At 53.8% G+C, this 27,317-nt stretch overlaps 14 protein-coding genes and 1 pseudogene across 14 annotated transcripts, besides 28 other annotated features; all 15 read right to left on the reverse strand.

Annotated features, from left to right (window-relative positions):
- The first annotated feature begins 3 nt into the window (after nt 1-3).
- Nucleotides 4-40: a microsatellite.
- Nucleotides 41-412: 372 nt separating this feature from the next.
- Nucleotides 413-452: a sequence feature (G-rich).
- A 108-nt stretch (nt 453-560) lies between these two features.
- Nucleotides 561-591: a microsatellite.
- A 5-nt stretch (nt 592-596) lies between these two features.
- Nucleotides 597-642: a microsatellite.
- Nucleotides 643-649: a microsatellite.
- Nucleotides 650-843: 194 nt separating this feature from the next.
- Nucleotides 844-876: a microsatellite.
- A 126-nt stretch (nt 877-1,002) lies between these two features.
- Nucleotides 1,003-2,223, reverse strand: TraAM80_03772 (putative ATP-dependent DEAD-box RNA helicase; the record flags this gene model as incomplete). The annotated part of the gene is made up of 1 exon (XM_029380725.1): nt 1,003-2,223. One exon carries the CDS (start codon nt 2,221-2,223, stop codon nt 1,003-1,005), a length of 1,221 nt encoding a protein of 406 aa, XP_029239538.1.
- Nucleotides 2,224-2,480: 257 nt separating this feature from the next.
- Nucleotides 2,481-2,505: a microsatellite.
- Nucleotides 2,505-2,526: a microsatellite.
- Nucleotides 2,527-2,704: 178 nt separating this feature from the next.
- On the reverse strand, nt 2,705-3,535 carry TraAM80_03773 (enoyl-CoA hydratase/isomerase family protein; the record flags this gene model as incomplete). Its single annotated transcript, XM_029380726.1, has 1 exon — nt 2,705-3,535. One exon carries the CDS (start codon nt 3,533-3,535, stop codon nt 2,705-2,707), a length of 831 nt encoding a protein of 276 aa, XP_029239539.1.
- Nucleotides 3,536-3,591: 56 nt separating this feature from the next.
- Nucleotides 3,592-3,619: a microsatellite.
- A 139-nt stretch (nt 3,620-3,758) lies between these two features.
- Nucleotides 3,759-3,816: a sequence feature (G-rich).
- Nucleotides 3,817-3,870: 54 nt separating this feature from the next.
- Nucleotides 3,871-3,892: a microsatellite.
- Nucleotides 3,893-4,112: 220 nt separating this feature from the next.
- Nucleotides 4,113-6,116, reverse strand: TraAM80_03774 (uncharacterized protein; the record flags this gene model as incomplete). The annotated part of the gene is made up of 1 exon (XM_029380727.1): nt 4,113-6,116. One exon carries the CDS (start codon nt 6,114-6,116, stop codon nt 4,113-4,115), a length of 2,004 nt encoding a protein of 667 aa, XP_029239540.1.
- A 140-nt stretch (nt 6,117-6,256) lies between these two features.
- Nucleotides 6,257-6,285: a microsatellite.
- A 275-nt stretch (nt 6,286-6,560) lies between these two features.
- Nucleotides 6,561-7,982, reverse strand: TraAM80_03775 (uncharacterized protein; the record flags this gene model as incomplete). The annotated part of the gene is made up of 1 exon (XM_029380728.1): nt 6,561-7,982. The coding sequence occupies one exon, from the start codon at nt 7,980-7,982 to the stop codon at nt 6,561-6,563; it is 1,422 nt and encodes a 473-aa protein (XP_029239541.1).
- Nucleotides 7,983-8,031: 49 nt separating this feature from the next.
- Nucleotides 8,032-8,058: a microsatellite.
- Nucleotides 8,059-8,083: 25 nt separating this feature from the next.
- Nucleotides 8,084-8,122: a sequence feature (A-rich).
- A 488-nt stretch (nt 8,123-8,610) lies between these two features.
- TraAM80_03776 (short chain dehydrogenase) lies at nt 8,611-9,630 on the reverse strand (the record flags this gene model as incomplete). The annotated part of the gene is made up of 1 exon (XM_029380729.1): nt 8,611-9,630. The coding sequence occupies one exon, from the start codon at nt 9,628-9,630 to the stop codon at nt 8,611-8,613; it is 1,020 nt and encodes a 339-aa protein (XP_029239542.1).
- A 55-nt stretch (nt 9,631-9,685) lies between these two features.
- Nucleotides 9,686-9,708: a microsatellite.
- Nucleotides 9,709-9,747: 39 nt separating this feature from the next.
- Nucleotides 9,748-9,778: a sequence feature (A-rich).
- Nucleotides 9,779-10,316: 538 nt separating this feature from the next.
- Nucleotides 10,317-10,338: a microsatellite.
- A 59-nt stretch (nt 10,339-10,397) lies between these two features.
- Nucleotides 10,398-10,421: a microsatellite.
- Nucleotides 10,422-11,100: 679 nt separating this feature from the next.
- Nucleotides 11,101-11,140: a microsatellite.
- A 331-nt stretch (nt 11,141-11,471) lies between these two features.
- Nucleotides 11,472-11,569: a sequence feature (A-rich).
- Nucleotides 11,570-11,643: 74 nt separating this feature from the next.
- TraAM80_03777 (putative serine palmitoyltransferase) lies at nt 11,644-13,320 on the reverse strand (the record flags this gene model as incomplete). The annotated part of the gene is made up of 1 exon (XM_029380730.1): nt 11,644-13,320. The coding sequence occupies one exon, from the start codon at nt 13,318-13,320 to the stop codon at nt 11,644-11,646; it is 1,677 nt and encodes a 558-aa protein (XP_029239543.1).
- Nucleotides 13,321-13,727: 407 nt separating this feature from the next.
- TraAM80_03778 (uncharacterized protein) lies at nt 13,728-14,750 on the reverse strand (the record flags this gene model as incomplete). The annotated part of the gene is made up of 1 exon (XM_029380731.1): nt 13,728-14,750. The coding sequence occupies one exon, from the start codon at nt 14,748-14,750 to the stop codon at nt 13,728-13,730; it is 1,023 nt and encodes a 340-aa protein (XP_029239544.1).
- Nucleotides 14,751-15,214: 464 nt separating this feature from the next.
- Nucleotides 15,215-16,282, reverse strand: TraAM80_03779 (uncharacterized protein; the record flags this gene model as incomplete). The annotated part of the gene is made up of 1 exon (XM_029380732.1): nt 15,215-16,282. One exon carries the CDS (start codon nt 16,280-16,282, stop codon nt 15,215-15,217), a length of 1,068 nt encoding a protein of 355 aa, XP_029239545.1.
- A 208-nt stretch (nt 16,283-16,490) lies between these two features.
- Nucleotides 16,491-16,517: a sequence feature (GA-rich).
- Nucleotides 16,518-16,813: 296 nt separating this feature from the next.
- Nucleotides 16,814-16,842: a microsatellite.
- Nucleotides 16,843-16,977: 135 nt separating this feature from the next.
- Nucleotides 16,978-19,149, reverse strand: TraAM80_03780 (3-hydroxyacyl-CoA dehydrogenase; the record flags this gene model as incomplete). Its single annotated transcript, XM_029380733.1, has 1 exon — nt 16,978-19,149. The coding sequence occupies one exon, from the start codon at nt 19,147-19,149 to the stop codon at nt 16,978-16,980; it is 2,172 nt and encodes a 723-aa protein (XP_029239546.1).
- A 449-nt stretch (nt 19,150-19,598) lies between these two features.
- TraAM80_03781 (uncharacterized protein) lies at nt 19,599-20,231 on the reverse strand (the record flags this gene model as incomplete). The annotated part of the gene is made up of 1 exon (XM_029380734.1): nt 19,599-20,231. The coding sequence occupies one exon, from the start codon at nt 20,229-20,231 to the stop codon at nt 19,599-19,601; it is 633 nt and encodes a 210-aa protein (XP_029239547.1).
- A 432-nt stretch (nt 20,232-20,663) lies between these two features.
- Nucleotides 20,664-21,085, reverse strand: TraAM80_03782 (hypothetical protein; annotated as a pseudogene).
- A 210-nt stretch (nt 21,086-21,295) lies between these two features.
- TraAM80_03783 (putative GTP-ase activating protein) lies at nt 21,296-22,963 on the reverse strand (the record flags this gene model as incomplete). The annotated part of the gene is made up of 1 exon (XM_029380735.1): nt 21,296-22,963. The coding sequence occupies one exon, from the start codon at nt 22,961-22,963 to the stop codon at nt 21,296-21,298; it is 1,668 nt and encodes a 555-aa protein (XP_029239548.1).
- A 170-nt stretch (nt 22,964-23,133) lies between these two features.
- Nucleotides 23,134-23,165: a microsatellite.
- Nucleotides 23,166-23,310: 145 nt separating this feature from the next.
- Nucleotides 23,311-25,257, reverse strand: TraAM80_03784 (uncharacterized protein; the record flags this gene model as incomplete). The annotated part of the gene is made up of 1 exon (XM_029380736.1): nt 23,311-25,257. The coding sequence occupies one exon, from the start codon at nt 25,255-25,257 to the stop codon at nt 23,311-23,313; it is 1,947 nt and encodes a 648-aa protein (XP_029239549.1).
- Nucleotides 25,258-25,466: 209 nt separating this feature from the next.
- Nucleotides 25,467-25,490: a microsatellite.
- Nucleotides 25,491-25,558: 68 nt separating this feature from the next.
- TraAM80_03785 (60S ribosomal protein L30) lies at nt 25,559-25,876 on the reverse strand (the record flags this gene model as incomplete). The annotated part of the gene is made up of 1 exon (XM_029380737.1): nt 25,559-25,876. The coding sequence occupies one exon, from the start codon at nt 25,874-25,876 to the stop codon at nt 25,559-25,561; it is 318 nt and encodes a 105-aa protein (XP_029239550.1).
- Nucleotides 25,877-26,086: 210 nt separating this feature from the next.
- Nucleotides 26,087-26,119: a sequence feature (A-rich).
- A 42-nt stretch (nt 26,120-26,161) lies between these two features.
- Nucleotides 26,162-26,479, reverse strand: TraAM80_03786 (60S ribosomal protein L30; the record flags this gene model as incomplete). The annotated part of the gene is made up of 1 exon (XM_029380738.1): nt 26,162-26,479. One exon carries the CDS (start codon nt 26,477-26,479, stop codon nt 26,162-26,164), a length of 318 nt encoding a protein of 105 aa, XP_029239551.1.
- Nucleotides 26,480-26,735: 256 nt separating this feature from the next.
- Nucleotides 26,736-26,769: a microsatellite.
- A 113-nt stretch (nt 26,770-26,882) lies between these two features.
- Nucleotides 26,883-26,932: a microsatellite.
- A 317-nt stretch (nt 26,933-27,249) lies between these two features.
- Nucleotides 27,250-27,290: a sequence feature (A-rich).
- Nucleotides 27,291-27,317: the final 27 nt, after the last annotated feature.

Consider the following 27,317-nt stretch of genomic DNA (forward strand, 5'->3'; position numbering starts at 1 on the left):
GTGTATATATATATATATATATATATATATATATATATATTGAGCTTTTCCCCCTGCCCGGCCACTCACCCACCCCGCCAGTCCAGCAGAAGTAAATATGTGGACACGGGCCTGCATGCATATTGGATGTGTGTAAGTGAGCTCACCTCCTTTCATCCCCGTTCCTTCCTCCACCCCTCCTCCTGAATCCCAGCCCACCCCCATTTCTCTTCATTTGGTTACTCCCATCACCTCCATATATATATGCAAGTATGTATATGCGTGTGCGCCCCTATTCACGGCTGGGCACTGCTGCTAATGTTTGGATGCTCCCCCCTCTCCTCTCTTCCTTTTTTTTTATTCTCGTCCTTGCCTTTTTGTCGTTGTTGCCATCTTCCTCCTCGGACACATCTTGCACTTCTGTTTTTCTCCTGGGAAGGAAGGAGGGAGGGGGGAAAAGGGGAGGGGGGAGGTGTGTGTGCGTGTATCGCCCTCTGTTTCCTTCCGCTTGTTTCTTCATCTCCCTCTCCTCAGTGCATCCTAGTCCGTTCCTTTCGTGTTTCTAGTGGTAATTTTTAAACTTTTTTTGTTTCTTTTGTTTCTTTTTTTTTTGGGTTTTCTGCCTTCTTTCTTTCTTCCTTCTTCCCCCTTTCTGTTCCTCCTCACTTTCCACACGCACACACACACCTCTTCCTCTTCCTTACCTGCATTGGTCACCACCCCTCACCACTCCTTTTCTTCCGCTCTGTTCATTCTTTTCCTGTTTCTTTTTTTTTTCTCTTTTTCTTGCCCTCTCATTTTCTTTTCCTCTGCGTTCCTTTCAGGGGCGGGGGTAGGAAGCGGGTCGTCTCCCTTGCTGCCCCCCACACACACACACACACACACACACACACACACGCACTCACGCAACCCCCTTGCCGGAGTGCAGCTCCCCCCTTCCCCCACCCCCTCTCTCCATCATTGTGCGGTCGTTTCCGCAGGTTCCGTGGCTGCCGTCGCCGCCTACTGCTCCCTCGCTGCGGGTTACGAGGCGTAGAGTTCAGGGTCAATCTCGCCCGGAATTGGATTGATCGTCGTGTCGAGCTCCTTTTCGATGCGGTAGACGTTGTAGCGGTCGTCGTACGTCACAAAGTTGATCGCAAGACCCAAGTGACCAAAGCGGCCGGAGCGGCCGATACGGTGCAGGTACGTCTCGGCATACTTGGGGAAGTCAAAGTTAATCACAACGTTGACCGCCTGAATGTCAATACCGCGAGTGATGAGGTCGGAGCAGACAAGGTTGCGGCAATGGCCCTCACGGAAGTCGTGAAAGACGCGGTTACGGTGTTGCTGCTGCATGCGGGCATGAATGTAGTAACAGCTATAGCCGAGCTGGGTGATCTTCTTCGCCAGCAGCTCCACTCGGTTAACGCTATTGCAGAAGATTATAGACTGGTTGATTTGCAGGCGGTTAAAAAGTGTGTTCAGGCAATGAATTTTCTGCCGCTCCTCCACAAAGACGTAGTACTGTGTCACACCTCGCAGGGTGAGTTCCTCCATGAGGTTGATCTCGTAGGGGTTGCGCAGGTAGCGGTCGGCAAAGTCCTTCACCGTCACAGGAAAGGTGGCAGAAAACAAAAGGGACTGTCGGTCCGGGGGGAGGTAGGTATAGAGCTCCCCCATCAATTCGGTGAACTCCTGTGACAAGAGTTTGTCCGCTTCGTCAAGCACAATAATGCGGCAGCGGTCCAGCTTTGCGGTGCCTTTGCTCGCAAGATCCACCACACGACCTGGTGTCGCCACAAGCACATGAACAGGGTTCTGAAGACGCAAGATGTCATCACGCAGGGTGGTTCCACCGGTTGTGACCATCACCTCGAGTCCCGCAATGTGTTTCCCAAGCTCCTTGGTGACTTGCGCCGTCTGAAGTGCCAACTCACGCGTTGGAACCATCAAAAGGGCTTGCACATGCGACTCTCGCGTGTCCACCTTCTCCAGCACAGGAATGACAAAGGAAGCCGTCTTCCCCGTACCGTTCTTGGCACGTGCTAGCACATCTTTGCCTTGTAGTGCGACAGGGATTGCCTCTTCCTGCACAGGGCTCGGGCGCTCAAACCCCTTTTCAAAAATGCCCATCTGCAGCTCACGCCGCAATCCGTACTCTTCAAAGGTGACATTGCGCCGAGACTCAACATCCTCTGTCTTTTTGCGTGTATCCTTCTTGGGCGCAATGAGGTTCTTCTTCCAGTCTTCTTCGACAGGCATTCCTTCTCCCTTTCCGTTCCTTTTTTTTTGGATGTACCTTTAGGCTGCTGATGGTGTCCCTTCGTTCCGATGAAAGTGGGCGATGTCCGTTTCCCTTCGTGTTGTGACGATTTTCTCTTTTTTTCCCCACTCTCTTTCCTTTTTTATCTCTGTGTCTTTCTTTGTGGCAGTCCGTCTGGTTGTCTCGCTGCCTGTCGCGTGTATGTGTGGGCGGTTTTTTTTTATTCCCCTTTTTTTTTATTTTGCGGTTCCTGCAAGTATGTGTGTGTGTGTGTGTGTGTGAGAGAGAGAGAGAGAGAGTGAAGGTATCAAAGCGCAGTGAATTGAAGCGGACACCGGCAAACCACAAAACAGCCACAACGAGAAACAACATAAAAAATAAAATACGTGGATAAATATCGCCATCGCTGCCCGCTATATTTTGCGATTGCTATTTTTCTTTTGCTGGACCCCTTTATTTACCCTCTCCATCTCCGTCCTCTCACTTCCCCACGTACCTCGGCGGCCGCTTCTCCGCAAATGCCCGCAGACCCTCCAGACGGTCCTCCGTCGCCAGCACCACCTCGTACTGCGCAGTTTCGCACGCCATGGCCTCGTCACGCGGCCGCCCATACCCACCACGCACCGCCGCCTTCGCTGCCGCCAACGCCACCGGCCCGTTGCGGGCAATACGTCGTGCCAGCTCTAACGCCGCCGCGAACGCCTCACCGTTGGGCGCGACCTCGTTGACGAGGCCAAGCTGCAGCGCTCGCTCGGCCGTCAGCTGTTCCGCAGTCAAAATAAAATGCAGCGCGCGGCTAAGGCCCATCGCCAGCGGGGCACGGTACGTCCCGCCGGCGCCAGGAATAACCGCAAGACCCGTCTCCGGTAGCGCAAACTGCGCCGCGGCTCCGGCCACACGCATGTCAGCGCAGAGCGCCAGTTCGCAGCCACCGCCGAGAGCATTCCCCTCTACCGCGGCAATGGTGGGCATCGGTAGATCCTCAAATGCGGTAAACGTGTCGCGGAGGTCCTGCACAAACGCGCGGGACGCCTCCACCGACATTGTGCGACGTTCTTTCAAGTCCGAACCGGCGCAGAAGATACCGTCAACTTGGCTCTCAACCACAAGGCAGTGGATGGCGTTTGCCGGATCGCTGCACATGCGGATGCACTCGCGTAGTTCGCGGAGAAGTATCTGGCCGATCGCGTTTTTGCGGGAGGGGCGGTTAAGCGCAAGCACGCCAACGTGGTCAGCCATCCGTGTGAGACGACACTCACCGTCAGCGAGGAGGTGTGCCGCCGCCGTGCGAAGCCACGTGTTACGCCGCATTGGTGCACCCCTGGAACGGCAACCGAAGAAATACGCAACTATACGAGTGTATCTCGTGTTGTTGTTGTTGTTGTTGTTGTTGTTATATTCTCTTTTTCCCACGTGCTTCAGTCCCCCTTCGTCCGTGTAGAGTGCACAGGTGACCTCGTTACTGTCGCCAGAGAAATAAAGAAGTATATTTTAATTTACTTGTTTATGTATACATGTATGTGCTGTGGCACAGAGGGAGGCAAGAGAAGGGAAGCGACGGAGCGAGAAGAGAGGAAAAGAAGGGGAGGAAAAAAAAAGACAACCGAGGCTCAGCGGCGCTACCCCCATTCTCCTTCTCCGCAGTTCCCTCACCCCCCCCCCCCCCCCTTACCAGAAGCGTGCCACCGACACGCACTTTCGTATTGCATCAAGTGGTCGCAAAGCGCATAAGAAAATACTCATCACAAGTTATGAATCAGGTGACGGGAGGAGGGAGCGCCGTCACACACCCCCTCCCCCTCCCCCTCCGCTTCCCTAACATTTCTTTATCCCACTGTTTTCATGGCTGTGTCCCTCCCTTTTCACGTCGTTACCCAGCGACTCTCTCTCATACGCGCGTCATGGACGCGGCAGCAGCAAGAGGAGGAGGAGGAGCACACACACCCTTCATGAAGTCCACGGAAAACGCACCCATCTCGAGGCGTGCGGCGTCGAGAAAGACGTCAATGTGGTACTTACCCGCTTTACGCTTCAGCACCGGGCCCTCCACCCGCACTGCCATAGACCCGTCCGCATTGAGCTTCCCCGGCTGCTTCACAAAGAGTGGGTGGCGCTGCCCCAGCGAGATGTGCACACCGAACTGGCGCTCAAACGCCGTCACGTCACTGACAACGCGGCTCCTGCCCACGTGCGGGCTAAGGCCAATACCGAGCTCTCGCACGTAGCACGCACCCTCCGCCTGCCGCACCAAACCGATTAGTTCCACAAGTTCCGCTGGTGCATTTGGTCCAATGTCCGTGACAATGCCCTTCTCGATGTGCATTTTCACCGGCTGTGGCTCCGACATGGTAACTTCCTTAAAGAGGCTCGGGTAGGCGAAGACGGAGCAAGTGCCATTCAGTTTGCTCAAATCAAAGGACTCACTGATGACTTCCCCAACCGGGAATGTCCCGCCAATGCTGCTGCCAACGCATGCCCCGCAGTCGTGACCGCCACGGCGCACGCCATCTTCGTTTCCATTCGAAGGGGAAGACGTGCGCCCGGCCACATGTCGTTTTCCTGTGAGTTTTAACATTGCTAAGTACTCCTTCTTTTTTAGGCGGCCTCGTTTCTCCGCCTCGCCGTCCCCAGATAGGAGTGCCATGTTTCTCTCCCCTTCACCTCCCTCCTTTGCCGTCTCATCCGCGCCACACTCAGGGAAGCGCTGACGGTGACGTCGCACACAATTACGCTCCTCGGTGTGGGCGGCGGCGTAGTACCCGGTGTTTAGCAAACAGTCCTCCAACCCACCCTCAAAACTCAACACCTCACCGTCGTGGCAGATGATGCGCAGTGGAGCCCCTGGACCGCTAATCCTCAACGACGCGGCAAAGCCATCCGCCGCGGCGCTCCTCGTGTTCGCGGCGCTGGAACTTCCCTCCCACTGCAGCACACCCGCGTTGTAGACGGACAACAAGCCAGCGTTGAACAGTGATTCATAGAATGATGCAGGCGGCACCACATCCACTGGGACGCCCTCGCCTCCATCCGCAGCAACGGTTTTCCTCTTCCAGCTCCACGCATCAATGGAGTCGGCAATGGCGCGCCCAATCGACTCCGCCACATGCGGCTGCAAGGAACACGACTGCATATAGTATATAATTTCATCATCTTCCAAGCATCTTTCTCTGCTTCCACCGTCCTTCCCGCTAGCAAGTGCATCCGCGGTGCGGCTCATACACTCCAGGTGGTTATGTTCAGCCACGCGGAGTCCCATGTTGAAGAGGTCTAGTCGCAGACGATACTTTTCCAGTTCATTCTGAAAGGCGTGACGCTGAATAAGTATGCAACCTAGTAACTCACGTGACGGTCCCGCAGGCAGCACGCAAAGAAGGGTATTCCTCCACTGTTCACAATCACCCGTGTCCTCGCCAGTGAGCCCATCCGCAGCGGCGTAAGGTGACAAGAGAGGCGCCAAGGAATCAAAGGCACTTTTCATTTTCTCTTGAGACCAACGTCCACCGGTGATTCCGTCCCCCGCAGCAACGGAGGGACCACACTGACGCAGAAACGCCTGTAGAGTCCGCACCTCCTCCAGGAAAGACGCTGCGCGGAAGGGCAATACCCCGTATGTCACCTTCCAGTCCTTGTCCAACCCGGCACTGTAGCAGGGCGTTGAGGCGGAGGGGTCGAGGTCGACACGGAGCGTGTCGCCTCCTTGATCAGACGACACCCCGTTGGCGAGATCGAGCTCCTGCAGGTAACCCTCAAGAAGAACTTTCTGCAGAGTACATGGCGATTGGTCGACCACAAAAAGCACATGGGGAACGGCGCCTCGGAAGGCAGCGAGACGGAGACTTTCCCACAATATCGTCCGTGCGCAGGCGCGTGCGGCCAACACCGCAGCTGACATGCTGAGGGTGGTGGTGGTGGATGTTAAGGGACTAAGTTAAAGTTCAACGGCTTCCTTCGCTTGCGTGTCGAGCGTGGTGAGCAACGTTCAACTTTCCCAAGGCCAAACCAACCCAATGCAAGGGGCAGGGGCAGACATAGAACAAACAAACAAACAAAGAAACAAAAAATAGAGCGTTGTATCCGGGAAGAAATACAAATAAGATAGAGAAGCGTAAAGCAGAAAATATATGCCATGCATGCAGGAAATAAAAATACAAACAACTCTCAAAGTCAAAAGAATCACCCCCTCCCCTCTCAAGGCAAAAAAAAAAAAAGATATATATATAAAAGACTGAGGGAGCCACCAACACGCAGCCTGTCAGCCAGCCAGAACACCCACGTATGTGCACTGCATGCATCAATCGGCACCAAACAACAACACCAACGACTCAAAGTACCCTGCTTACCAGAAGCTCCACCAGAACGGGTAGTGGCCTGCAATGTCATACGGCAACGCGTGTGACTTTTGCAGTGCTTTTGCCCGTCTATAGAAATAACGATGTGAGATGGGCAAACCGCTGCCCATATCGCCCCCTACAGCGCGTCTTGCAAGCACCACCACGTTGGCGGAGGCAGGAACGGGGATCTGAAAAACATTGCCACGGCCAAACACCCGGCGGCATGTGTCTGTAAACTCGGGATCTGGTGCCGGCAGGTTAAACGCCGCCACACCCACAGATGACAACACCTCATGACACAGCTGCAGGAACGACGGCGAGAAAAGGAACGCGGGGGGTTCGCTGCCCACAAAAATATCCACAAAAAGAAGATCATAACGCCGAGCGTGTTGTCGACCCTCGACGCGCGCAGCGACTTCGCTTGCGGGCAGCGGGGACGCGCCGGAGAGAAAGACGGGGGCAGCGGCCCCACTTGGCCCCACGACGGCATCCTTCAGGAATGCGGCAGCGTCGGATACGTGGCACGACATCACCCCCCCTCGCATTGTCTCACGCAGGCCGAGGTCCTCCACCGCCGCCCGGAAACACTGCGGCTCTGCGTCGACCAGGTCAAGCCGCATCATGTCCCGTGAAAAGTAGCGCTGCAAAAAAGACGGAAGAGAGCCACCGCCGACGCCAAGCACTGCCACTCGCAATCGTGGCAGCGGCAAAGGCAAGAGAAGAAAAGCGCTCAGCATGGTGCGAAGGTACGGCGCCCCCAAATAGCTCGCATCTCCAGCACAGTTGATGGCGGGTGACGCAAAGGGGTCGCAGCGAATAAGCGACTGGTGCGTTGCCCTATCCGCCAAGCGGCGCAGCGCGCCAACAGGCTCACTTGCAAGTGAGAGCACAGCAGACGTTGGCTCAATAGTCATGGCCGCATACTTCGCCGTACCTGGCGGCCACGTCGACGAGGCCAGAAGCGAAGTCATCTTTGCGGGGGTGGAGGAATCGGAGGCCGGTGGCAGCGGCGGCGGCCCCCACGCATCCCCAACCATCTCGCGCACCGCATGCAACTGGTTTTCATCCTCCAAAGGATCCCCGCGATCTACGACAGTGTGCGTTTCGTTTGAAAACAAGTCACGCAGCCGTGTGAACGACGTTGCCCCGCCGCTGCTGCCACGGGTAGGCGCATCAGCCGCAGAAGCGCGGGCGTAGTAGTTCGACACCACCACAGCGTAGCCAGGGAAGGCCTGGCAGGGGTAGCGGGCGTGCTCCTCCACTCGCGCCACGGCGCTGTTGTCAAACAGTGGCACGGCGGGTTCTCGCCGTTCCCGACGCTGCCGCCGCATCTCTGCATCAAAGCAGCCGCTCAACGCACACAGGCCTGCCGCCGCCGCGAGGAGCCTACACGTACGCCTATTCAGCGGCTTGAAGAAGCGTGACATGCCCCACAGAGGCGACAATGATAATGATAATAATAAAAAAGGACGTCGTTGTGTGTGTGTGTGTGTGTGTGTGTGTATGCAGACGTCAAATTCAACTAACGAAAAAAAAAAAACACGGAAAAAAAATAATAAAAGAAAAACAGTTGAAAAAGAAGTCTGCAGCGCGTCAACTAAAAGAAGTGGGCGGCACTGCAGCAAGCGACATACAATGCGGCAACACAAAAACAGAATACTATCCTTCATTGCAGGTATTCAAAGACAAATGGTGCCGCGCCCGGGGGCAACGACAGACAACAACGCGTTGAGAAGGGGTGAAGCGCCGCGGCATCCACCCAAGAAGACAAACACACACAGACACATACAACGTAAGAAAGAAGAAAAAAGAGGTGTGTGTGTGTGGTGTGGGGGGGGGAGGAGAGAGAGAGAAAGTGGCGGTTGATTTACATTACTGACACACAGACTCGTTCTAAGGGAGAAGAGAGACAAGAACGCGCCCAGAGACGCGGCGCCCACACGCACGAGCCGAGTAACCTCTCGTTTTCTCTCTGCCTCCCTCCTGTGTGGCCAGGTAATAAGCGCGCCAGCGCAGAGGCGCAAAGCGCAACCTACTCGCCAAAGAGAGGCGGCATCACACATCCTTGTCTTTCACCGGGGTTACCTCCTCGCCACGCACACGCTGAACAATACGGTAATGCAGCTTGGAGTAAACAGCCATAATCAGCCGCAACCACCCTGCAAAGAGGAACTGAAAGAGGAGCTCTAATAAACTCGTGGCGGGCTCGATCCCAGCGGAGCCCAAACTCAGCAGCACCGCATCGCTTCCCAGGACCACGTCAAAGCGATACCGCTTAATATTTTTTACGATACACCGGCCCATGGCCTCTGCAGTGTAGGGGACATTGCCGCCAAAGGACGAAATTGCCTTACACTCAGGACTCTTGCGGAGGTTTTCACTATGCAGCCCCGGCGTCTCGATGTCCGGCGGGCACACAACCTGAAATCGCACCCCCAAACAACTGTTCTCCATGTCAAGACTGTGAGCAAAGGCACGAACAGCGGCCTTGGAGGCTGCGTAGGACGAATAACCGGCAATGGCACAGCGGGAAGCCAAACTGCTCACCAGCACAATGCGACCACGACGCCGTTGCAGCATTGCCGGCAACACTGCCCGCACCACATGGACACAACCAAAGTAGTTTACTTCCAACATACGGCGGACGTCGTCGGCGGAGGTTTCAAGAAAGCGCAATGGAATGGAGAAGCCAGCGTTGCACACCACAAGGTCAAGCCCGGCACCCCCCGTCATCGTCGCCTCAACCTCATTCACGGCGCGTGCCACCGACGCCTCATCGCTCACGTCCATCTCCACGTAAAACACCTGCGTGCCGTCCTTCCCGGCCTCCGCCCGGAGCTCCGCTACTGCAGCCCGCAACACATCCGTCCGACGCGCCGATACGACGACGACTTTCGCACCCTGACGGACTAACTGACGAGCAGTCTCCAAACCAATACCTGTGCTTCCGCCAGTCACCAACGCGTGGCAGTCGGCTATGTTGAAGGGCGGCACCCGTTGCACACTCCAAGCCGCCGCCACTAGTACGGCTGCAGCCACGACGAGTCCGCCGGCGGCAAAAACGAGGAACATCATTGTGTCGCACAGTAAACACTTATTGAGTGCAAAAGTACAAACACACGCACGCACCAGAAAGAAAGAAAGAAAGAAAGACAACGTAATAAATTGAAAAGGAAGCAACTCCCCTTTCCCCAATACAAAACAAAAAAAAAGCAATAGAAAAAGCGCGTCTCTCAGCTCTTCCAGCGGGCGAAATCCCTTTGTTGTTATTACACAAATGCCATAAGTACCCTGTACACTTTATTTCCCATCCTTTACTTTAGATTGTATTGTGTGAAGTGTACGTTGTTGCCGGCGAGCGTTTGGTGGCGCAAACACTGAGGCGCTGATGCGGGCACTGCGATGTCCGAGGGTCGCAGCAGCACCTTTCACACATTCAAATAAGGGACCATGGACGCGTGTAGGCAGACCCTCTCCCCTTAGTCACACCCAACACCCACCCATTCTATTTGCATGTATAAGCCATACGCTATTGCCGCCACAGAGAGTGCAATAATGGCACGTATACGTGCAAGATGGCAAACGCATGCATGCAGCTGTGCTTGTCTGTGCGTTGCAGACAACACCCACCACGCACACAATATATACATATATCAAATATACACATGTATACAAAATAAACGATGCCCCATGCTCAGGTACAAATTGGCATATACCAGACGCGATTTCAACAAGTAGCCCCTCCCCCCCCCCTCCCCTACAAAAAAAAAAAAAAAAAACAAACTTTGTGCGCTTTTATATGTATTATTACAGACAAAACATACGCACATACTTCCTACACCTATAAGATATATATATATATATATCCCTTTCTTCTATTCTTTGGCAATATGAAAACGGTACAAATGGTTTTGCAAGTGATGACCTTTCAGGGGGAGCCCATTGCGGTAGTTGGGAAGTGACGGGAGGAGGTAGGACACCACGAGAGCGAAATACGGTGAACATATATATATATATTAGTCGCTCGCAGTGTTACTTCACCTCAGCTCCCCAATCAACTGCCAACACAAACCAACTCCAAAACGGTGTGCGTCTGTGTGTCTCTCTTCTTTGGAGAAAGAAACTCCTTCTATCCCTCCATTGCAGCCCGCACATCGAACAACAACAGATATTAGGCGACCACCAACTTTCAACAGCGTCACTTTCATTCGTAACTACGGCGCCGAACTTTCCCCATGGCTCCCATGTGGCTGCCGTTTCTTTGCATTCACATATTTCTCACTTACTCTCAGAGACAGTTAACCATATTTTCTTTTTTGATACTCTCCCTTCTCTTCTCAGTTATCATTCTTGTTGCGCCAACTCATTCCTTTAATCACCTAAGAGGCATCACCTCGTTTTATTTACTGCTTTAGATTGGGTTGATTGATTGTTTTTTCCCTATCGAGGCCCAGTTGCCCCCACCCACCCACAGGCATAAAACCCGCATCTGTCCTTTTATCCAGCGCTGCGTCTGCTCCGACGGCCATGCCGACTCATCCACACATATATATGTATATATGTATATATATATATATATATTATACACATACGTATATATGAGTGAGGCTGTGAGCCCGTGACAAGATGCGTGCATGTGCCGAAAGGAGGACACACGAGGTCCCGTACAAGCTGAAAATCATGCTGTTCATGACAGTAGTTGTACGGACAGTAGCACAACAAGAAGTGGGTGGGCAGTAATCATACGCAGCGTCGCCACGCACAAACACACGCAATATGACACGTCCATACGTGCACCCAGAGGGGCAGATGCTACGCATCAGGTTCAGTGTGGCCAATGTAAAGCTAGAAAAAAAAAAAAAAACATACTGCCGTTTGCAGCGTTGCCGCGATGAGAAATAATGCAGGAGGGGAGTAAAAACCAAAAACAAAAAAAAAAAAAACAGCAACTAAGAACTAAAAACCAAAAAAAAAAAAAAGACCTAAATCCACAAAGGAAAGACACGAAAGAAACGAGTAGGTAAAACTACATATGCATATATACTCAGATATCCCCGTCACGTTTCCGCCCCCGTTGGGGCATGCATTTTACTGTGGTAGCAGCTTATGAGGTTTTCGGTGCCGAATATGCACCAGCTTCGCTAACTCGCTCATAACGTCCAGTGTTAACTGAAGATCCTCACGAGTATGTGAGGCGGAAACGCAGAAACGCACGCGCCCCCCGAGAAGTGGCGTGGCCGGGTACCCGACGATGACAATAGCCAGGCCACGCTGCATGCATTCCCGCGCCATTACCGCCAGCTTGCCCGTGTGATACAACATAACGGGGACCACTGGTGAAGCGTCGTTCCCAAGCACCGTAAAGCCTTGGGCAATGAGGCCCTGTCTCAAAAACTGAGAGTTCTCCTTCAGCTGATGAATGCGTTTTCGGCCAATATCAGTTCCATCACGGCCAACAATGACTTCAAGGGCGGCCAACACCTGCTGCGCGCAGGGAGGGGCAAGCGTGTCACAGTGCAGGGCGATAGAACTGTGGGTGCGCAAGTAGTCAATCACGCTCTGCTCTCCCGCCAGGTAACCACCAATGGAGCCGAAGCTCTTTGTGAAGGTGCCCATGAGAATATCCACGTCCTTAGTGTTGACGCCATAGTGCTCCGTCACGCCACGGCCAGTACGGCCAATCGCACCAATGGAGTGTGCCTCATCCACGAACAGCAGGGCCCCATACTTCTTCTTGAGAGCCACAATTCGCGGCAGATCGACGATTTCGCCCTCCATACTGTAAATACCCTCCACAATGATGAGGATTCGGGTCCACGGCACATACTCCCCATTGGGGTTCTGCCCAAGCACCACCGCCTCCCGCAAAATGGTTTCCAGTTGCCGAAATTGGTTATGCTTGAACACCTTTAAGCGTGCGCCGGACATGCGCATGCCGTTCACCAGTGACGAGTGGTTCAGATTGTCGGAGACAACCAATGAGTCCTTCCCAAAGAGAGCGGGAAGGCCACAAAAATTTGTTCCGAACCCCATGCCACAGACAATAGCATCATCCTTGCCAAGAAAATCAGCAAAGGCACGCTCAAGCGTTGCGATGGGATTGTGTTGTCCCGCCATCTGCTGTGGACTGCACGATGCAATGCCGTACCGGTCTATACTGTCCAGCACCTGACGCGTAATGCTTGAAACATCCGACGCAAAGCCAAGGTAGTTGTAGGAAGAGAGGTTCACACAGGGAATAATATTTCCGGTTAGCGAAAAAGTGCGGTTGCCGTCGTGCGAAACGCGCTCCATGACACCAATGACGCGTGACGGGCGGGAATCAATCGGGTAGTTAAAACAGTCGCAGACACGACGATAAATGTGCCTTTGCCAGTATCCGTCAAAACTCCTCATCAACGGTGCGTATCCCTCACGGTCCTCCTTCCTCTGAAAAAGCCAATAGTACAACTCATAAAAGAGAGAAAACAGGACGAGCAAGCCAAACGATAAAAACAGAGTGATCTTGGCAAGAAGCGGGCACTCCTCCACTCCCTTGTCGTCCTGCTCCTTCTCCTGCAGCTGTTCTGCTTTTTGTGTGGCCGTCACGGGTTCCTCCTCCTGGCGTACATCATCCGTCTTGTTGAGTGAACGGTCAGGCACCACGACACTCTGCTTGTTGTACGCCTTCACGTGGGACTCTAACAATATGGCGGCCTTGGCCTCCAGAAGCTCCACGTTATCCCTTGCCTCAACAGGGCTCTCCGCCGGCACGTATGAAGGCATTTCAAGCAATAATAATAAGGCAAGCAGAAGTCAAGGAATAGTTCCTCTCCCCCACCCCTTCTTGTGCGTATGTGTGTGCTGCTTGGTAATGTTTACTATCTTCTGCAGAAACCCAACCAGCTATGAAGAATGCAGCCGGACGCAGCCGCAGCATCAGGAAGGAGAAAAGGAAGCAATAACAACTGATAAAAACGGAATACATCAGTTGCCCACACGTCACTCACTCCCCACCTTCACATAAATAAGAGAGGAGATTATCAAACTTAGATGGGACTGGCACACGGCGGGCTGGAGAGGCACCATCCAATTTGAACTGCCGCTCTTCTTTTACTTATTTTTTTTTACCTTTCCACTCCCCACTTTTTTTGTTTCCCCTCGTTTTTTCTTTTTTTAAATGTTGTCCTCCGCTACCGCACACAAGATGGTGGACGAGTGCCGGACTCGTACGCCGCCGACAGGGCGCTCAAGTCCATGCCAGAAAGCCAGCGCCCCTGCAGGCGATCATACGACCAGCGAAGAAACATGTCATCCACACAACCGCAGTACCCCTTAGGGCGTTTCGTGCCGCAGTGGCACAAGACAGCCGCTTCAGCGTGACTTCGCGGCTCAGGTCGGATATGAAGGGCGGGAATGGGCAGCATGAGTTCGCGGCAAGCGGCGGAGTCCGGCAACATTGTAACACAGTTTCCAATGCAACGCGGGGCACCCTCAGCCAACAACCATTCCACCACCTCCGTCTTTCCTATCGTCATCGCTGCATGCAACGGGGTGCGACCCCAGCGATCGTAGACGTGAATGCTGCCTCCAAATTCACGCAACAGTGACATGACATCCAACCTTCCTACGATGACGGCAATGAACATTGGACTGTAGCCATGCTGCATTTGATTCACAGCAACATCAGGATCGCTAAGAAAGCTCATATTATTCGGATCTGCCCCAAGCTCCAGGCAGCGCCGCGCAGTTTCGACGCTTCCAGTAACGACAGCCAACATTAGGTGGGTGGCTCCTCGGTACAACGCATCCTTCGTCTTGCCGCAGAGATCTGGGCAAAGTTCCTCAAAGAACCTCGCAACGGACCTTATGGGCTCCGCAATGCCATTTTGGGTCCCTGTCGCACTCGTATTGTTGCTACTGGCACTGTTGTTTCGGCTACTGTTGATACTGGTGAGCTTGGCAAGGCTTTCCATGATGCTCTGTGCACACATCTCCTGGGGGATTGCGGTGATCCCTCGCATAGGGCTGAAGGCACTCCACGGAATGGCAGGGGCGGTGCAAAAGGAGCGCAAAAGGTGCTGGTCGGGGTAGTCGTAGTCAGTGAGACTAAAAATGCGATTGTGGTCCATTTCAACACTTCCCCAGTCAGAGATTTTGCTCTCGAGGGCTCCACGCAGCTCCTCAGTGGGGGACGCGTTGCGAGACCGCGGCATGCCGAGGAGAGGAAAAACACCACTGAGTGACGTACGGTCCTTGGTTATTATTGTGTGTTTCTTGCGGTGGATTTAGGCGCGTGTGTTGCGAGAAGGGGAGGGGAAGGGACAATAATAAACAAGAAAAGAACAACGGAAGTCAAACGTCTGCTCAGTGAAGAGAGAACGTGGCGGCAAGAAATCCCCCTCCCCTTCCCCCAAAGAATCAGTGAGTCTGTACAAAGGCAACACATACACAAAAAGAAAAAAAGGAAAAAAAATAGCTTAACCATCTAAGGCGATACATCTAGCCTCAAGCACAGACGCCCAAACACCGTACATGCATGCATGCAGTGACGCTGTAGCACCCCCTCACACACTTTAAAGGAGAAGGGGGATGAAACAATAACGACACCTCAAAGACCCATACGCTGAGTAAGTAGAGGGCGGGGAGCACAACATGATCAGTGGGATTGATTTAAACTCTAAATTTTGTCTGACATTGGCATGGAAGCCGTGGTGGCAGCTGCGGGGGGCTCTACAGCGGCAGTGGCAGAGCCTCCCTGGTTTCCATTTGTGGAGCGACGGAGAATCTCGTTCTTCAATTCCCCGTAACGCGTGTACTCCGCCATCCACACATGTCGGTCACTTTTCGTCGATGGACGACCATTACTCTTCTCAAAGTTGCTCTCAAAAAGATGAAGGATGTGTTTCAAGTAACGCTTCTCCGTTACAAGCTCTTCATCTGACATCTGACTCGCTGGTTTTCCTTTGCTAATATTCCGTGCGGGGGACGCCTGGTGCGACACGTTGACAGAAGACCTCACGGAAGCCGGTGCTGTAAACCTTGCGCCACCACCGCTTTCCAGTTGGCTGCTGGCAGCATAAGAGCTTTGCATCCCAACAGATCCACCCCTCTCCTCTCCATTAGCGTCACCGCTACGCACACCACTTTCATGCAACGGCTGCGACGGTTGCAGCTGCTGCAGTTGTTGAGGCTGTTTATCATGATGTTGTGGTTGAAGAGGCTCTGCAGAGCCCTCAACGCTTGGCCCAAAGGCGGCAGTTTGCGGCGACTCCGTCTCTCTCAATCGATTCTTCGCCGCCTTGTAAAGTTCATACACATGACGCAGTGAGACTTTATCATGCGCCGTCACGGCGACCCCGCGGTCCTCGAGGAAGGCACGCTCCCACTCGTGAATGCGCTGCTTCATCTCCCTCTTGAAGGCCTGGCACTTGCCAGGCGACATGTTGGTTATCACGGCCGGCGAGGCCCCACGCCCATTGGCCTCCCTCGTCAGCTCAAGCGACGTCGTCTCACCGCGGTAAGCTGCCCTCAGCTGAGCCGCAATGGTGTCAGAGGAGGCAGCACGAGGGCCGTAATTTTGCTCAATACGACTGCGCTGCTCACGCTGCAGGGAGCGCACCGAGTTAACGTTGGTTTTGCTGTGGGCGCGGAAGTTTTCATCAATGACGTGGGTCTGCATGAAGCTCAGCGCATCAATTATTTCTGCAGTTGTCTGAAACAACAACCCACTCACATCCATTGCCATTGCTCGTGTCTTGTTTCCCCCTCTTCCTGCCGCCGCCGAGGGTGCGGTGCGGACTTCCCTACACTCGACAAGGGGGAATAAGCTGAACGCACGTGCCCTTCGGGGCCACCTTTTGCGCGCCTGTTTCTTGTGGCTTTCTCTTCTCTACACGGGACTCCATGTTGCCATCACAGGCAGCCCCAACACACGCACGCGCGCCCAACACCAAAGAGAGAGAAAGAGAGAGAAGCGAAGAAATAGGGGCTTGTAATCACAGACATGTACCGTGGACCAATGACGACGCAAATTTTACCTCAGACGCCAACACGTTGTACAGGCATACCCCCCCCCCACCGCCTCCTCCCTCTGTCTATCCGCGCACTAACGCGTCTAGAGCGGCAGAGAGCCACGGAGTACACAAAAAAGGGAGAAGCAGACATCCACTCATTCCACGCGATCCCCCACACACACTTGACACACATTTTCCCCGCTCTCCCGCTGTCAAACCCACAGACACAAACATAGCAAGAAAGAGAGTAAAATGCTTCAAAGCAAACAGACAAACACACTCACACACACACGGGCCAAAATAAATTAATAATAATAAAAGGGATTGCGCCATGCCATACTTTAGCCATGCATGAAACAGGGGGAGGAGAAAAAAAAATGCGTCAAATGAAACACGTGGGGCGCCGCTGGCGAACCCGCAAGAACGATCACATGCGTGCGGACTGCACCACAGCGTCCGACAAGGAAGCAAACGATACTTTGGAGTGTGCCATGCACCACAGCAGAGACGAGGGACGCAGATGTGGGCCGTACCAGTTTGCCAGCTCCTCCATCTTATGCGTAAGTGCGGAAATGCCGGCTCTGTCAGCCAGCGCGAGGGCACCGCCAGTTGTCTCACGAAAACCGATCGCGGCGATCGTCAAGGTGTTTGCGTCTGTGGCACTCCGCACAGCACCCGAGAGGATCATCTCGCAACACTCGTTGACCACAACCGCAAGCAGTCGGTCCGCCACCTCAGTGTCGGATAGATGGCGAGAAAAGTACCGGTGCGGCACCTCGGCATTGAGTGCAATCGTTGTACCGTCTGCACGATACGAGAAAAATCCCCCACGACGTGAATCAACGCCCAAGTAGCCGTCGGTACTCATGGCCTGCAGCGCATGATGAGCGATAGCGGGAAGGCAATCAACCAACAGTGGATTGCCCTGTGCGTTCATATTGTTTGTCTCGTCCAGCATTCGACAAACCGTTGCCGGACCAAAGTGGTCAATCAGATGAAACGGTCCCACGAGGAGTCCAAGCACTTCCGTGGCCACGCGCTCAATGCACGCCACATCACACTGCTGAGTGAGTCGACAGGCCTCTGTCGCTAGAGCCGCAACGAGTCGCTTGGAACACGATCCACGGCACACCACATACGGGTTGTCTTGTGCCTGCAAATACGTAAGCGCTGCAGTGAGGGCGGTGTCAGACGCCTCGGCAGGACAGCTATCCTGCGAGAAGAGGCGAACTTCTTGCAGCTTTCCAAGCGCGGAGACGCGATATGGCGAGGCACAAGACACAACAACGGTGCATGGCAACATTGCGACTATCGGACGGGCAACACGCTCTTCGCCAATAAGAACCACATTGGCACGCCTCAACAGGTCTTGGCGCGCATGCACCATCTGTGCGGTGGCCGCAATGGATCGCTGTGAGCAGTCCAGCAAGACGGCCGCGCAATCATCCTTGGCGGAGGACAAGGCCTCCATTTTGTCATCCCAGTTCTGCATCTCCTCCGCACGGAAGGTCACAAGACGCCGGCTGGGCAGCAAGGGAAGCACACGGCGCTTCATTTGACGCCCCAATGCGTACACATTGGCCGCGTTAATGGCGGGGGTGGTGTGCACCACCTCACTGAAGATGCTCTCCGACTCCGTTTCCCGTGCATGCGTCTTTGCCGCAACATCGTTGGTAGCGCTCCTTCTCTGCAAGAGAGCGGACATAGCATACCGTCCCCACGCTTTCAGGAGTGGGTTAGGACTCAACATGACCGTGAATGTTTCAAAGCCTCTGGTGAAGAACAGCTTACGAAGCAGCAACCCTTTCTGTGTGGGCCGAGAAAGAAGTGCAAGCATGGCACGCTCAAGACGAAGCAGGAACGAGGGAGCCGATAGGGGTGAACTGCCGTCGAGAAGTCCAACCCCCATTACGCTCTCCACACTGTAATCATGGAACTTTGGTGCCATCTCAATAGTGCGCTGTGCACCGAAAAAATAACCCAGCCGGCGCACGGTAGCTGCTGCGGGGAAATCCCCAAGCGGAATCGACGGAAACCCAAAAGTAGCCTGAGTGGTGCCAAGCAACTCCCGGTGCGAGCACGCCAGGAACAATTCCGCTCCAAAGTCTTCAATGGCACCGCCATAAACAACGGCGACAAAACGAATTCGGTTTGACGCACTTTCCATGCGCGCAAATAGACGTCGTTTGGCCCGAAGCAGCTCCACACGCTCACCAGACGTCAACTCCAACGGGCCATGGCTGGCGTTGAAGAAGTTTAGCCCAGGGAGCGTCGTGAACCTGACTTCCACCGTTGTTCCAGCAGCTGTGTGCTGGTCGTCAATGACTGTAATGGTCTGGTGCAGCAACTTCACGAGCAACACAATATCCGTGGGCTGACGCTCCAACAGGATAGTCGCTACAGGTGCGTCATCGTTCTTAAAAGACACTTTCGCCCAAGACGTGTTTTCCTCATCTTCCGTCACACTGCCTGATTCCCATGGAGCCAACGGCGGCCGTTCCACCGGCATCGTCGTCGTCCCGTTCTCTGTTAATGGAGCTGCTGCTCCCTTTGGTGAATCTGATGAAAGCCCCTCCTGCAGTTTCGAGGCAGCCTTCATAGCGGGAGACCCTGCTTTTTCCTCAGATCCAGAAGTGTCCCTCGTGTTCGTCGCCTGTGCAACGTGGGCCTTCTCGCTGACAACATCTGGAATTTCGTGGCGCTCGATTTCCTCCGCCTCCTTCTGAAGGAGGGGTTTCAAGTTTTGCTTGTCGACAGCAACATCCGCCACGGGCCGTTCATCATAGTTCACGACATTCAGTTTAAGTTTTGCGCTCGCTTCCTGTGCGGCTTCAGGAGAACACACAAGTCGGCGCGTTGCACGAGCATGCTCGATCTCTTCATCCACTGCAAAGCCAACGCTCTTTGCCCAGAAATTCCCCTGAGTATTTTCCGTCGACGTCCGCGGCGCAATAGTAAAAAAAATGTCATCATCAACCTCCAGCGAGGCCCCAATAGAAGCTACGGGACGACTGCCACCCGCGCCACCCGCAGACGCAATGGGGGGACTCAAGGACGGCACAGTAAGTTGAGGTGGAGGCGGAGATGACGGCGGTAATGGTGCAGGAGGCGCAACTGACGGTAAGACAATGTGAGGCGGAGAAGCCGGAGTAGAGAAACGGGCCCAGCTGTCCCACGTTGAGCAAACACCAGCTTTATCTGTTCCACATCCTCAACAACCTCATCAAGAGAAAAACGTCTACTACCATCTACTCTCTTGGAAGTGGTTGGCTTCCCCATACGTTGGGAATACTCACCAGGCTTCGCTTGATGACGGTACTCACGTTCTCCGCGGCGTCTCCCATGACCACGCGTTCTAGATTCTTCAACTCCTAAGCGACTTGTCGCACGATTCAATTTCTGTGGTTCCGGTGCAGTAGGTGCAGCCCTTGGTGGTTCCGGTGCAGCAGGTGCAGCCCTTGGTGGTTCCGGTGCAGTAGGTGCAGCCCTTGGTGGTTCCGGTGCAGCAGGTGCAGCCCTTGGTGGTTCCGGTGCAGTAGGTGCAGCCCTTGGTGGTTCCGGTGCAGCAGGTGCAGCCATTCGTGGCTCATATGCCACCGAGTGTGATGATTGAAAGCTCCGCCTACCCTCATATCTCATGCATATTCGTTCCCCGACGTGCCATGTGGTTGTGGCGACCATCGTACACCAAGCCCGCCGCATCGCGTACGGTGAAACAAATGCCTTTAATATCACAAGACAGCGAATAGCAGTTGGCTAGTGCACGTGAAGCTGGTTGCCTCCTCCTCGCTACCTTTCTGCCTTTCCTCTCTTTGCCGCGAAAGGAGGTTCCACGAATACCAACTGCCAACAATACAGCCTTACTCTTCTGAAAAGAAACGAACAAAAATAAAATGCGTACAGGCGGAGTACAAGAAAGGCAGAAAAACGCATCCAGAGAGAGGAGAAAGCAAAAGGTGAGAAGGAGCCAAGAAGCGAAGCTACTCTTTTGCATGGCATGTATGCATATGCACACCTATCTTCTTTTTTTTTTGCTTGGTTCCAGTGTCTTTTGCTTGTGCCCATACTACCCTCCGCCACTAGGGACCTGGCAGATGCACTTTGACACTTCCTAGTCGTAAACTTTAATTGCTGCCTTTGAGCCCTTTGGCCCCAGCGTGCGGATAGCCTCGTAGCACCCCCACACACAAAATGGCAGAAGGGGTGAAAGGCACGCCACCGTAAGCGGTACACCGTGCATTTTATTCTGGTATTGTGTCAGGTCCACTGGATCATTTGCACGCAGGATGCTGTACGTCAGTGCGGCGATTAAAATCAGCCACAGCGGCAGAATTCTCGGCGTCAAGAACATATTTGTCTCCCCCAATCCTCTCCGTGTTATCGTGCCACGACGAGTAGTATTTGTGGCAGTGATAGCACTGCTTTTCTGCTTGGTTATGTAATGCAACACGCTTCTCCTGTATGCAGAAGCAACAAGAAGAAAAAGAGGAAGCGAGGGAGGACACAAATACACACGCAGCAGATATCGTCGGTATCGTTTGTTTGGCTTGCCACACACATTGCAGGTATCACTCCATTTTGCTCGGATGATTCACACCAAAAAAACTGTGTCCCGCTCGTGGAGGGCACTGCGAAGGCGCTCTCACACCGCCCGTCTGCGACACCGCGCCCACAACCAGTCAGCGTTCACCCCTCCCCATGTCCAGCACGTGCAGCTTCGCGGCGTTCATGGGCAAGTGAGGGGGTCACCCAAAATGCGCAAACGAGGCGGTGAGGTACAGCAGCGGTTGGCGCCACTCTCGACTGGCCCGCTGCCAGCGACGACGCTCTCCACCAAACACGTTCAGCAGGGGCCACGTAGACCCTTCATCCGGCAAGCACCAGACCAGCGGCACCGTCACAGGCTCAGATCTACCACCCAGCGCCGCAACGCCATCGGGAAGTGTCCACTCAGCGACACCAATCAACTTGTCGCTGCTGGTGTAGAGCGCGATGTAGAGCGGAGCAGTGACGGAGTAGACCCCAAGCTGGAAAGATTCATCCCAACGCGTACAGGCATTTTGGAGATCGCTAGTGACAGGCCCGCTAGGGACCACACCGGCGCGACTACGCACCTCTTGAAATCCGTTCGTAAGTGATAAGACGGCACCGCTGCTGCGAATGCAATCCACCTCACGAACAGAAATATACGCCACACCAATGTACCGCGGCGGACCATCATGAGTTAAGGCCCCGTTCTGGTCGAGACCCACATTTCTCTCTACATCTAAATCAAAAGGCGGTGACACAGCCTGTAGAACATGAGGATTACGTTCCCGCGTAAAAGCCCCATCATACTTCAAGGTGATGTACTCCTCCCGCACCTCGGGCGGGGAGAAGCTACCCATCGGTTTATAAACGGCTTTTCCACCGCCAATAAAAAAACCAGCATACTCGAGGTGGTCATTCACCACATCGTTACCATGTGTAATCATAAAATCGATGTCGGCAGCGCTCCAACTGTCTAGCTGCACCTCGCGACAGCGCTGCGGCCACAGCTGTCGGTGCACACCAACGCAGTTGATGCAAACAAAACATCCAAAAGGTCTCAGTAGAGCCCACGTGGGCCATTTTTCACCACAATCGGCACATACCTGGTTCGCCGGCTTAGGGGCGATGCAAGGCACGTAGAGTGGCGAATGCATGAGACGCTCAGGCACCTCCAGCTTCTCACCTTCGTCCACCACCGTGCAGTCGTGAGGATTCACCTCTTCGTGTTGTTCCTCATCGTTTTCTTGTATTAGCTGCCTCTGTGCCTCGTACCGGCACAAAACGTCCTCCAACTGTTCCACATCATGCATCTCCAGCGGATCGTCCCCCATCGCGTCAATGACTCTAGAAGGGCGCTGTAGCAGTCGATCAACACCGCTGCCTCCACCGGCCTCAAGCGAGCCGTCGGTTGCCGAGAATAGCATGTGCCCATTCTGCTGCTGCGAAAATGGTGGCAGCGATAACGCTGCAAGGCGCAGGTGGTAAATAATCTTCCACTTGAGCAGCTTGTCGCCTAAAAAGAAGAGTGCCACATATCCCCTGGGAAAAGTTCCCTCACCATGAAGTGAGCTGACAGAGGCTGACCTCCGTAGCGAAGTGAAAAGCCCTGTAGGCCGCACCTGCTCTATACTCGATGCGTCCGCAAGCTCCAGACCGAAGCAAAGCCGACCACGGTGCGTGCCACAGTCCACCACGCGTGAACCAAGAAGCCATAGACGCTCCCGCAGGTTCTTCGCCATGGAGTTTTTGGGCTCGTCAAAGCAGTAAAGTACGCCGTCCGTGTGGAGTTCGATTGTCCGCATAACGTTTGGTCGCCTATGCCAGCCGAACCAGCATGACACCGCCCCCGAAAGCAGCAGCGTTTCTAACGTCGCCTCTATCATTGCCCCGTGCAGGAAAGCGTGTACACGTACGTCTATGGCCAATTACGTGTGGCGGGTAAAGCGATTTACGAGGCAAAGAATGAGCCCCCGCGTCCACAAGAGGGAGTATTGTGATAAAATGGGGGGCAAAAGGAAAACGCAGAAACACGTTAGAAAAAAAAATGGACAGTCAAAAAAACAAACAAACAAACAAACAAACAAAAAGATGCTGTGAGACACGTGCAACCCCCAAAAAGCCAAAATTGCTTTAACTCATAGTAGCGGTGTTTGTTTCCCTGTTCTCATTCCTCGTGTTTCTTTTATATAATAAATAGAAAGGACCTGCGCCTGCAGCCCTATGAGGGGAATTACCCCCTCCCTGGAGAACGCAGGCGTTTACGACCTTGCAGAGACTCCTCCCCGCCTCCTGCTGGTGCGGAGGTCCCGTTCGACAACACCTCCGTCAGGATGCGCTGCAGCAACGCATCCTGCTCGGATTCCTTTTGGAGCTCTACCGCACGCCGCTCCGCCTCCATTTGGCGATACGCTTCCTCTTCCATCGCCACCGCGTAGTGACCACGACGGTCGCTATCTACAACATCAGAGATTACAAAGGGATGCAGCCCTGCATCCATTGTCATCGTCTCGGGTGGTTGATCAGCCACGGTCTCTGTGGCGTGCGTGAGAACAGTGACCGTGAACAGCGCCGCAGGCGACGATGATGACGGCAGAAGAATGTATACGGGATTGTCTGTGCTGGGTGTACGGGGGAGCCAAACGGCCCGACTCGCGCTAAATGAAGTGCCCACTGTTAGAGGCTTCGTGGTATTGACGCTACCTGCTCCATCCACAGCATCAGGAGCAAACACTCTGGTAGCAAAGGCAGATGCACGCCGCATATCCGCTTCACGCTTTGTGGCGACAAGTCGCAGCGCCGCCTCGCTAGCACCAACGGCTGTGGCATACAAGAGCGTCACTGTCATACGCTCCCCGGGGACGGCAAAATCTTGCCAGCTCATACCAGCCTCACGGGGGACAAATAGTGAGGGTATAAACACCGGCCACCCACGAGATGACGTAGTCGAGGGTGTGTGTGGCAGCGGTATGGTCCGCGCGTACAATCCGTCGTTGCCGACACGTTGAATGCACACCGACACCACTGAAAAAGCGTGAAGTCCCTGTGGAAAACCGTGCAGCTGTTCCCCCGCATCTTCCGTCTCCGCCTTTCGTGCTTGCAACGCCTGATAGAGTTTTCCAGCAAGGACCTTCCTGGAAGCCGCGGCGGTGGAAATCGAAGAAGAGGAGAGGCCACCGAGTTGTCGCAATTGCTGAAGAAGGGCGGTGGGCCGTTGAGCCTCAACAATGCCCAACTCCGTGTTTACAACACTGCGCAGCTCCGCCTCGAGAAGCTTCTCGTCGGCCCCACTATCGGCAGATGTCAGCCGCACCTCGACAAGATCCCAGGGGTTCACCTTGACAAAGTTTGTCTGTGTGCGCAGCAGAACCGGTCGTCCTTTCCGTGTCAGCCCGGCGTCGACCTCGCAAGAAACCATGCGGCTACTGCCACCACCGCCGCTTCTGCCGCTGCCACCCTGTCGCTGTGGAAGAACAAACCCACGTAACACACTTCCTTGTGCCACCTCCTTCACCAACCGCCGTGTGAGTAAAACTTGTTTTAAAGCACGCTGAAGCGCCGCATTGGGCCCCACATGCACCACGTAGAGGTCTTTGGTTGTCGCAATCGAGAGCTGATGGACGCTGAGAAATTCGTTGGCGTCGTGAACGGTGGCAAAGCTCATCATCACGGCAAATCTACCAACGGCGTGGGCCCTGACACACGCCAGTGCCTTCGTAAAGGCCTCTCTGGTTTTAACGTCTTTGCTTCCAACATCTGCCGCACTTTCCACAGCAGCCGCCATATCACTGCGTGTGGCTCCTGGAAACGACAGAAGCTTCTCCTCGATGGTGACGCCCACGATGCCTTCCGCAACGAGTGAGCGCAGGTACGCCGTGTCAATGGTCTTCGGGGAGGTCACAAGCAGCTCCGTCCCGACGTGAACGACGGGGGGGAGGAAAGTTATGCCCCACCGCCGACCCATGGCCTCCACGTCGTTTTGCAGCTTTTCCGATGCGGAGAGGCGCTGGAACTGAACGATGACCTCCCCGCTGTGGAAGGCGTGATCCTCCTCAAAACGCGCCTCCTCAATGACGCCGTAGCCTGCAAACGTACGGAACAGCTCCGCCCGCAACACCGCGTCCTCAGGCTCGACTCCCCCCACGCGAACGCGGCGGCTGAGAGACGAACCCGCCTGCATCACCGTCGAGCAACTGCCGTAATCCGCAGCCCGCGTGACGACAAAAATGCCGGAGAGGCAAACAAAAAGTTCCCCGCACAACACACAAGAGAATAAGGTTTAAAAAAGAACACCAAGATAAAATAAGCTCAACACATATAAGGCAGCAAAAACAAACAGCATCAGGTCTCAACAGCATCAGCACCGAGAGACAGCAACGGGCTGCTACCAAAAATAAAAAATACAAAAAAAAACGACAAATAACGGCAATGGTTAGGATCCCTTCTCACCAAGGATAAGCAAACCCCCCTCTGCCGCCCACTTACGCGGAGGTGATGTCGGAGTCACCAACGTCCGTGATTGACAGAACACAGGTACGGAAGTGCCTGCCGCACGCCGTTCCAAGATCAAGGTTGTTCCCGGTATAGTGATGCATGGGCGTCTTGCTCAGTGTGCAGTAGTACTCAATCTCGGCCTTGCGGATGGGAGGGCAGTTGCTGGAGATCACCACAAGCTGACTGCGACCCTGGCGCAGAGTCTTGAGGGCCTGATGCGTGCCGAGCACGTACTTGCCAGACTTCATCACCAGCTGGATCTTCGTGTTGATCGTGTCCACCTTGGTCTTGCTCTTCTTGGCCATTGTGCTACGGGGATGAATCCTGCATATCAAACGCCAACATACATCCATATAGTATGCGTGCAATAAGGAAGAAAAAGAAAGGCACATGAGGCACATAATAACAGTAATTAAAACACGAGTGGCGAAAGGTGTGGCTTCACGGGCGGCAAATGAGACAACCCTCAGAAACCACGCCGTGGCTGTCGGAATGAAAATTGCAGTCAATGGAGGAAAAACAAAAACAAAATAAAAAGAAACATAAAAGAGCCTCTTCATTCATAAATGTTGTGCCCCTCTGCCGCCCACTTACGCGGAGGTGATGTCGGAGTCACCAACGTCCGTGATTGACAGAACACAGGTACGGAAGTGCCTGCCGCACGCCGTTCCAAGATCAAGGTTGTTCCCGGTATAGTGATGCATGGGCGTCTTGCTCAGTGTGCAGTAGTACTCAATCTCGGCCTTGCGGATGGGAGGGCAGTTGCTGGAGATCACCACAAGCTGACTGCGACCCTGGCGCAGAGTCTTGAGGGCCTGATGCGTGCCGAGCACGTACTTGCCAGACTTCATCACCAGCTGGATCTTCGTGTTGATCGTGTCCACCTTGGTCTTGCTCTTCTTGGCCATTGTGCTACGGGGGAAAAAAGGAAGGCTGTCAGAAATAATGAAAAACAAAAAAAAAATAGGGAAAAAGAGGTGTGACAAAACTAAGAAGGACAAACATGCAGGACTCCAGCAACGCCACTACAAGGCAACGCTTCCTCACTCCCCTCCCTTACACACACAGACGCCGTTATTGCATTGTGTGGGCCAATAGCGACCCAAAAACGGACAGAAACAAACAAGAAATACCGCGATTTCCCGCCGATCCAAACCATTTACAAAAACAAAACAAAACAAAACAAAACAAAACAAAAAAACTTCCTCAAGAAGGAATTAGAGACGCCTCATTTTTGATTCCGCTTCCAGAGAGTTTAGGGTAGTCAGTAAGCCCCGAGGAACATCTAAAACAAAACATATCTAAAGAGCATTTCTTCTTCATTTTTATTCATACTTATGTTTTTTTTCTTTTTTTCTTTTGCTTCTTTTCGCCTTGACTTCTGGATTTCATTTATGCTTGTTTGTATTTGTGGCGAAGGCCACTGTACCGGTGAAATAAAGAGGGGGATGGAGGGGGCGCAGACACCGCCGTGACGGTGGTGCTTGCGATGACTACGGCCACTAATGATAACATTTGCATGCATATTTGCGGACGGTCAATAAAAAGCGTGGGCCAAAGAGACAGGGAGGAGCATGAAACATATAACCCCCTTGGCACAGCAGCTGAAAGCTGCGGCGCACGGCCCCCTCCGTGCCAGCGTCCCATCACATACACAGACAGTGGGAAAAAGAGGGGGAAAAAATACACATGACAAAAAAAAAAAAAAAGAAAAAGAAACATGACCGCAACACGCCCACATACACA

This window comes from Trypanosoma rangeli, assembly GCF_003719475.1.
Source record: "Trypanosoma rangeli strain AM80 chromosome Unknown Tra_15.4_contig_00102, whole genome shotgun sequence".
In the NCBI taxonomy this organism is placed as follows: Eukaryota; Euglenozoa; class Kinetoplastea; order Trypanosomatida; family Trypanosomatidae; genus Trypanosoma; species Trypanosoma rangeli.